General features: G+C 55.4%; 3 protein-coding genes across 3 annotated transcripts; 2 read left to right on the top strand and 1 right to left on the bottom strand.

The window, feature by feature from the left end:
* Positions 1-635: 635 nt before the first annotated feature.
* Positions 636-1,688, top strand: SDRG_05109 (hypothetical protein; the record flags this gene model as incomplete). The annotated part of the gene is made up of 2 exons (XM_008610804.1): positions 636-1,373; positions 1,448-1,688. 2 exons carry the CDS (start codon positions 636-638, stop codon positions 1,574-1,576), a joined length of 867 nt encoding a protein of 288 aa, XP_008609026.1. The 3' UTR covers positions 1,577-1,688.
* Positions 1,689-3,414: 1,726 nt separating this feature from the next.
* On the top strand, positions 3,415-4,988 carry SDRG_05110 (CAMK protein kinase). The gene has a single exon (XM_008610805.1). The coding sequence runs from the start codon at positions 3,496-3,498 to the stop codon at positions 4,852-4,854; it is 1,359 nt and encodes a 452-aa protein (XP_008609027.1). The 5' UTR covers positions 3,415-3,495; the 3' UTR covers positions 4,855-4,988.
* A 680-nt stretch (positions 4,989-5,668) lies between these two features.
* Positions 5,669-8,390, bottom strand: SDRG_05111 (hypothetical protein; the record flags this gene model as incomplete). Its single annotated transcript, XM_008610806.1, has 14 exons — positions 5,669-6,029; positions 6,073-6,111; positions 6,161-6,268; positions 6,316-6,404; positions 6,453-6,480; positions 6,525-6,645; positions 6,694-6,740; positions 6,786-6,901; positions 6,952-7,040; positions 7,089-7,484; positions 7,548-7,843; positions 7,890-8,026; positions 8,079-8,268; positions 8,322-8,390. The coding sequence occupies 14 exons, from the start codon at positions 8,388-8,390 to the stop codon at positions 5,724-5,726; spliced, it is 2,031 nt and encodes a 676-aa protein (XP_008609028.1). The 3' UTR covers positions 5,669-5,723.
* Between the last annotated feature and the right edge of the window lie 78 nt (positions 8,391-8,468).

The raw sequence follows: 8,468 nt of genomic DNA on the forward strand, positions 1-8,468 counted from the left end.
TCATTTTTATAGGCGTGGTGTGTCTGCAGACAGACTGACGGAATCAATGCAACCCCACAGACGAACGAGCGACGAGGCACGGAAGACGGAAACGAGTTTGAGGACATAAAACTGGCACGAATCTCCTAGTATATGCAGATATATTTAGAGACACCGTATTGGCTGCCAGAGACAAGACAGGCGGCGCCTCGGTCGCGAGCAGTTTCGGCCTTGGTGGCAGGGGTGACAACGTGGGTACTACGCCACTTACACCCCATTGGACGTACCTTCCCTTTCGATTCCTCCATACCAACATACACATTGTACCCACAAGCATACTACCAGGCTCTCGGATCGTAGATCCCGCTCTGGATCCCGCTATCAGATCTTAGATTTTGCGGAACATAGTTAGAACTTGCGTACTCTACACCATACAAGCAGCCTCGACGTGATGCCTCTACCAGTCTTGGACTGCAGCGCAGTTACGGACAGCGCCACACCGCCAGATGATGGCACCAGGCCAGTAGACAGGATTCACCAGCACTAGACAGCTGTTTGCACAGGATTGCAACGCTGGATCTGGTATTACCTGGCAGAGATCCTCCTTGGTATCGTTTTGGATCGAGCGCTTCTTCACATTTGAAAACAAACCGAGCATGAACAAGAACGTCTACAAGGACAGCTCCGACTATGTGCGTCGCTTCCAGGAGCTGCATGCGCGCACCTGCAACGTGTCGTACGACCTCGCGTGGGGTGACCTCCCAACGCTACTGCAGCAAGCCGTGCTTTGGGACCTCGGGCTCGTCGTCGCTAACGTCAACGGTGTCGATACGCTCGTGCAAGTCTACCCGCTCTGCTCGACGTCCATGGACAACCTCTTCTTCTCGCCAACGACCTACTTGTCGATGAAAGACACGGAGGCGCTCACGTGCAGCTCGAGCTTGGGCTCGTACGTGCGCCAGAACGAAGCGTCGGGGCCCAACATCACGCCAGCGATCCGCTGTGCGATCGACGCTGCGAACGTCCCGGACGCCGGCTCGAGCATGTACGCCGAAGACGCGCTCAAGCCGACAGACGTGCCGGACCACCGCGTCTGGATGCACCAAGCGCCAGGCACATCATGGGTCATTCTCGGCATCCACTCGATCCCGAAAAAGTACGCCGACACCAAGCTCAAGGACACTCCGTGGGGCGAGTGTCCCAACGAGGCCAGCGGCCAGGCGAGTGCGCTCACGATTCCGTGCGTCGTCTACAAGACTCGACCACAAACCATGGCAGTGTGCGCGCCCGAGACGTTCTCCGAGAGCATGCATTCGTGGCTCGTCGACTTTGCGTCGGCCGGCAACGCAACCACCGCACCAAAGACAGTCGTACCAACAACGACACCGACGACGGTCCCGACATCACTGCCACGAACGATCCCAGCAGCCAAGGAGACGACAACGACGATGCCAACGCATACCGCCAGGCCTCATTGAACGACGAGTCGTCGAATGATACTGCCATCATCATTGGTGCGGTCGCCGGCGTCGTTGGCGGTCTCGTGCTGGCGGTGCTCCTCGTGCTTGTCTTCCGCCGGCGCAAGGCCGCGCCATGACGACCTGAGATCGAGTTTGAGCCGTACGAGTCGGCTGGCCAAGTGATTCATACGCCGGTGCAGCAAAACTACCAAGGTCTCTCGACGCCGCGCTAAGAACTTAAAGGCGCGAAGGACTTGATGTTTCATTCTTACTGCGTTGTTGAAGTGAGTCTGTTGAGATATAATTTCCATTGATTTGGTTTTGGCGGCGGACTTTCGACTCAGAGCGTGGTATGCTTGACGGCAGCAGCGGCGAGGCTTAGCCGTGCCAAAGTCGACGCGTATGGATGGCGCAAGCCGGGACGGGGTGATCGCGAAGCCAGGCGTCATGGCGCTCTCATTCTTATTATCGATATCTCCAACACTCGACCACAGGAAAGCAAGCGCGGCTGAGCTTTAGGCCACTCAGTCGGGAATACGATCCAAGTAACATCAAGACCATCGTACTACCGAGAGCTTTGGATGCATGAAGCCAGGCACCACAAAATCACCTCGCTACTGAAGCCTTGGAGAGCGATCGTTGTAGAAGCTCACCCTATCGGCGACTCTCTCATGCCCAACACCAAAGATACTGCAACGGGCTTCACCAAGCACCGGGTGGCAGGAAGCAGCGAGTATCGAAGCTGATCCGGCGAGGCCGTCGGCAGGCTGTCTGCCTATGAACTCAACCATAAAATGCAGCTGCAAGCTTGCCGTGGTCACGCATCCAAGCCAATGAAGCGTCGCAATAAGCTGCCGCGATACTCTCAACGAGCTGCTCGACTTTGGATACGCAGCGCTGGACATTGGCTGTCTCTTCTGTCTCTAGCCAATCCGGAGGCGTATTTAAGTGAAAGCCACTCATTGGTTGATTTTCTAGGAGTTGTGAAAGAAGCCAACGACCAATCTGTGCTTAAGGAATCTTGTACGTTGGTAAGGTAGAGGCGAATAGGATCGTCGGATAGATAGTACTGATCAATGGGCTCCACTCTACACGTCAAGGACGCGTTCGTTGCTCTCTCTGGGTCGCGTGGTCGTGACCGTTTACTGTCCTTCATAATCATGTCCGATCCAAAATGAAAATTCAAATAATTCCTGCCAATCCGCGCCGCGCCCGCTGGAGATTCAACCAGCTGTCGACCAATGGCTTTTGTTCTCAGCTCCTAATTCTAGCCAATCCACGTGCCGTATTTTGTGCCTCCGTTGTGACAACTTCAACCTGACACTGGGCAAAGACACGGCCGTGGGCGTCTCGTTGCGCCCAAACTCCGTCATCGCAGGGCGGAGATCCTCGTCTTCGCAGCGTGGCAATGTCCATCATGCGCTCTCCACTAAAAAAAATGCGTGTGACTAGACTACTACCGGTACTCCAAGAGTATCAAATCAAATGCAATGTGGGCTGGACCTTCCTGGCAACGTGCCCATCCACAGCGACGACACCCAAGCGTCGGTGGCGTTCGGGTCAGACATCGACTGCGACAGTCCCGGCCCAAGCGTTGGCTACCTACAGTACCCCGGACGGGCCTGGTTCGGAGGCTATCTGCAACTCATTTTGCTTGGACTTGAAGACGGACGCCGTCTCCTCCCCTTCGCGGCAAGTAGCCACCCGCCCATCGTTAGTGGAACTGGCCATCTTTGTACTGTACGGGACGCGGGGTCGTTGGACACCTCAACGTTGTCGAGTCGTTGGGCGGTGAAATTCCAAATTAGCACAAACGCCGTTATTAGCGTTGGCGAAGGTTAGGGTGTGGACGATCGCTCGATATCTATCCAGTTGCGACGCCAAGCAGCCTTCAGGTGGCGTGGCTTGCAACATTCCGCCACCACGTGGCTCTGTCCGTTCTCTTCCCAAGTGCTTCCGCGCATTCGGATTGGCCAAAATAACCAAGATACGGAAACGACGCGCGTTGATTGGGTAAAAATACTCACCCAACACGCCAGTGCTGGCCACGGTTTCTATGTCTCACTCTTCGGCAGCGCTCCATCATTCGACGACAGCGATGGTCCTCCTCTGCCAGCAGCCAACGCGCCGGCGCCCAACGCCGAACCGGCACCGCAAGCAGGCCGACGACGACGAGGCCGTCGTGACCTTTGCGCGCAGCCCGGTCTCGATCTACGCGGCCCTCGTGTCCATCTCGCTCCAACGCGCGCTCTACGACCAGTTCGCCGCGTTTCGCTGGCCGACGTTCGCCGAGATGTACGCGATGGGTGTCGAGCTCGGCGCCGGCGCCACGTCGGTCGTCATGGAAGCGCTGCACCGCAAGACAGGCGCGCCGTTTGCGGTCAAGCGCATCAGCAAGGGCCGCGCGACCTGTCTTGGCATGAAGGACCACCGCAGCGAGATTGCGTGCCTCCGGACGCTCCACCACCCGCACATTGTGAACCTTGTTGACTACTTTGACGAAGACGACGCAGCCTATGTCGTGCTCGAGCTCGTGGCCGGCGGCGAGCTCTTCCTCTATATGCTCGAACATGGGCCGTGCACGGAAGCCGAGACCAAGCACATTCTCCAGCAGCTTCTCTCAGCGGTCATCTACTGCCACGAGCACAACATTGTGCATCGTGACATCAAACCCGAAAACATCTTGTTTACCCGCGACGTGGCCTCGGGCGACGTCACGATCAAGCTCGCCGACTTTGGCTTTGCGACCAGCGTCCGCGGCGACACGCTCTCGCGCCGCTGCGGCACCCAGCGCTACATGGCGCCCGAGATGCTCAAAGGCCAGACGTACGGCACGTCGGTCGACATTTGGAGCATCGGCATCATCGCGTTCTGCCTCCTCTGCGGGTTTTTCCCCGAGATTGACGACGCTGGCAACGTCCAGTTTGATGCGCACATTTCGCTGTCGCCCGCCGCGATCGAATGCGTCGAGGAGATGCTCACGATGGAGCCGACGATGCGGTCGACGGCCAAAGAGGTCCTCTCGCATCCGTGGTTCTCCAACAAGCCGCCGCGCTCGACCGGCCGGAAGCGCACGGTCGACATGTTTGAGACCTTTGGCCTCTTCATCACCGACATGCTGCAGTTTGTGGCGTTTTGCCAGACGCTCGAGTTTGGTGCCAAGACGCAGCAGACGCTCGAGACTGCGAACGACGGCCTTGGCATGATCCAGCTATACCTCTCGACCGAGCCGTCGACGATCTCGAGCATGTTTACGTTCTTGAGCAACGTTGTCGGGTCGCTCGTCGACGACATCTCGAGCGAAGAGCCCGACCTGATCCCGGTCGCCAAGCAGCTCCAGCGCACGTACGAAGCGCTTCGGCTCCAGCTCGTGCCCAACTGCCCCACCAGCCACACGCTCATGGCGTGTATATGATGCTACCCCAAGGTCGTTCGTCGTGTTGCCCATCGAAAGCAACAGCGTTGCCAACACGGCGCCGTGACGTCGTCTCTGTCCCTTGTGTCGTCTCCTGTTTACATTAATTTAATTCGACTCTTTTTGCTTTCGATGCGTCGTCGTACTTTACATTGGACGGTACTGTACATTGACAAGGTGCCATGGGTCGGTCGAGCTGTCAGTAGAGGTCACTACAGGTGTCTGTCGCCGGATCTGACGTCAGTGCCGTGTCACATGGCCGGTACCGTACGAGCGTGACACCGATGCGGTTTCGATTGAGGGTGTGGCAGGTCAAAGTGGAGAACAATGTCCTATGAAACTGCAATGTCGGACGGCACCATGCGTTGGAAGGTGTGACGCGCCGACCGTCGACAGAGTCGCGTCGCAAAGTCGCACAATGGAAGTGCGACTTTGTGCTTGACGCTACGGTACAACTACGGTATCGGCAGGTACGTACACGGAGACCACGAGACCGTTGAAAGATTGGACAATATGTCCTCTTTCACTTATTAATGCGTCGTTGGACCGCAAGAGGGAGCACTATGCCAACACCCACCCCAGTAGCACCTGGCACCATCTTGTTTGCGTCTTTGACGTTGACTCCGGCGCGCTCGATTGGTGGATGGGTTGATACATCGATAGCTGTCTTGTTCATCGACGATGAACGCGCGAAGGTTCGGTATTACGCCGGTACACCCCAACAGACTTTTCAAAAACAAGGGCTAGGGTTGTTCCAACCCTAGCCCTTGTTTTTGAAACGCAAGCCAGGACGTGTTAATCAGTCAATACGATATCGACATGAAACGCAATATATATATTCGCAAGGATTTACAACATAACAGAAGCGACTAGGACGCGGCCAGTGACGCGATGCAGGCCTCGAACTCGTCCTCCATCTTTTTGAGTGCGTCCAGCTGGTTGCCAAGGCGGTCCACTTCAGGGCCATGACGTATCTTGTGCTGCGCGAGCTGCTCCAGGACGCGGTCAATGTCCTTGACGAGTGCCGTGTGCGCGTCTTCGAGTTCCTCAATGAGGTGAAGTACGTCTTGGTTTTTGGCGTCGATTTGATTCATTTCCTCCAAAGCCGAGGCGTTCACAGGCACGATTTGGCCTGTAGCATGGGCCGACGACGGGTGCGTCGGCTTGTGCACGAGCTATTCTCTCTCTATCGGAATGCATCGTTCAAAGCGCTCATACCTTCATGGCGGACGACGACGAAAACTCGTGCGTGCTCGTCTAGCCACGCAATCAGAAGTCACGTGTGGACATGTACTTGGTGCAGTACTTGTAAGGCGGGTGCCATATCGCTACTGCTGCTGTTTGCTGCAGCAAGACGCTGGTACAAGGGCTGGAAAACCCGCGGTCCAAGGTACGGGATACGAAAGAGCACGTGCTGAATGTTCAAATATGCATCATTTTGTACAGGCCACTTGTACGTACGTAGAGAAGATGGTTGGCGATTTCGTGGCCCATGGACGACGCGTGCATCGTTTGCGCCAGCAAGTGCGATTCCTTCTGCTCCAAGTAGGCTACAAACGCCGTCAATATTCAAAAAGAAATATTTGGTGACGGTATACCATTGGCAAAGCAGGCGATGAGCATGTGCTATTGCATAGTGAGACAGATGCGAGAGCCTCCAGTGAAGTTACCATGATGACGAGCACGATGAGCGCAACGAACGAGATGAAGAAGAGCGGGCCCAGAACGCGGTTGACTTCAAAAATCTCTTCGACGTCGAATTTGAGCGTAAATATGCTCATCAGCGAGTAGCTACATATGTATCATAGTAGTCTACGAATATAGACAAAACGACCATACAAGCTGTGCAAGAGCACACTATAGTGCGCGAGCGAGGTCCCAAACGCCTACGCACTTCGATGTCGATGGCACATTGAGGCAGGAAGGCGTACAAGAGTAAACGCCATGCTACCACCAAAGAGCAAGATCGCAATCATGATGAAAAGCCCCAGGAGCTCATGCAGCGCGCTCGAGACCGTCGACGTGAGGATGCTAAAGGTCGGTAAAACTAGTTTTGTCCATTAACGTCAGCAGCGACACGGAAAAATAGAGACGTACACGAGAGGTACTTAAAGACTTTGAGAATCGAAAGAAAGCAGTTGAGACTGTTGACGCTTTGGGACAAGTAGTCGTAGTTGGCACTCGTGCTAATTTGTGTTCCAATGTGAAAATATGTGTTTTGTGCAGTTATGTACCGGAGGTTGATGTACGTATCTGCCGGAAACGATGTTGGCAAGGAAACAAACATGAGCATTTTGAGCGCGGCGACGACAAAGAAGAGGACGATATTGACGTCGTTGGTCAAGCTGCCGCGCCCGCGGTAATAGGAGAGTCCATCGTATCGCAAATTTGTCAGCGCCGTGTACGCCTGTCCGAGCACGACAAGGTACAAGGCGACTTCCACAGCAATGTAGATGCGGTCCGAGACCGTGGTCGTCGGATACGGTCGGAAGCTCACGACGTTCTTCGTGGCGAGGAGGCCACCGCCCATGGTTTGCTCCAAGAACAGTCGAACGACTGTAATCGCGTCCGCGTTGTAGCTATACGTCGAGAGGTCGACAAAGATGGCCCGTGTCGCCGCGTCGAAAAACCTAGACACTTATATGAGCTCGGTGTGTCGTATATATCGATATTGAATATTGCAAAGCACGAACTTGGTCGAGCGTAGCGCCTCGAGCTCCTCGTAGACTTCGCAGCCGTGCTTGGTGCCGACGTCGCACTCGTCCGACTCGTGGTTGTGGAGCTCCACCGTGAACGTCGGGCCCGGGTACGCGCGATTCGATACCGAAATGAAGGTCGGCTCGGACTCGTGCTCGCTTGGATAATAGGTCCGAGTGAGGCCAAACGGCTCCTTGCTCTCGACATCAGAGGCGTAGTCGGGAAAGCAATAGGGCTGCGTGAGATTTGCAGTCGGAATGACCCCGGCGCACGGCTGGGCTTGCACCCGTAGCTAGGCAAAAGTACAATTGTTGCGGTTTATCCTTCAGCTCGCGTACCTGGCCGATGCGAATGGTGCCCAGAATCTGGTTGGCGCCACCCAAGAAGCCACGGGCGCCATACAGCGGTCCCTCTGGGTAACTTGTGTCGGCGTCAAACGATCCAGCTGCAAACACCGAAAACCAGAACGGGCCCACTAGAAAATATCAAAAGTCGTCAAACATCCTTTCAAACGAGACGATATCGACCAAGAAATTCGTGAAATTCGTCGACCGTGTCGACTGTGAGGTACGACTTGTACACGGACGAGTTTGGAATTTGGAACTCCTTCTCAAGGAGCTGGGTGCGCACGAGGCGTCCGAGCATGAAGCGCGTGTCGCTCGAGGAGTGAAGAAGGACTTCGGTGAGAAAGAGGGCAAGAAAGCCAAAGTACTTTAGCTATACCAAAGAAACATCAAGCCCTCGGTTAGCAATGTCAATATTCGTCATACCATTTCGACAATCTCGCGCCGGGCTCGCAACTTGTGCGCAGCATGGGACGCAAGGTTGTGCGCCGTCATCTGGCCCTTCAACGACTGCTGCAACACATCCGTGGCGATTGCAAAGCCCTTGGACTGGTGGCGGTGCTCCTCCGTCTC

The sequence above is a fragment of the Saprolegnia diclina genome, assembly GCF_000281045.1.
Source record: "Saprolegnia diclina VS20 unplaced genomic scaffold supercont1.13, whole genome shotgun sequence".
In the NCBI taxonomy this organism is placed as follows: Eukaryota; Oomycota; class Saprolegniomycetes; order Saprolegniales; family Saprolegniaceae; genus Saprolegnia; species Saprolegnia diclina.

Excerpts from the sequence above, each read along its gene's own strand:
- SDRG_05110 (XM_008610805.1), top strand. The coding sequence starts at position 3,496 with ATGTCTCACTCTTCGGCAGCGCTCCATCATTCGACGACAGCGATGGTC.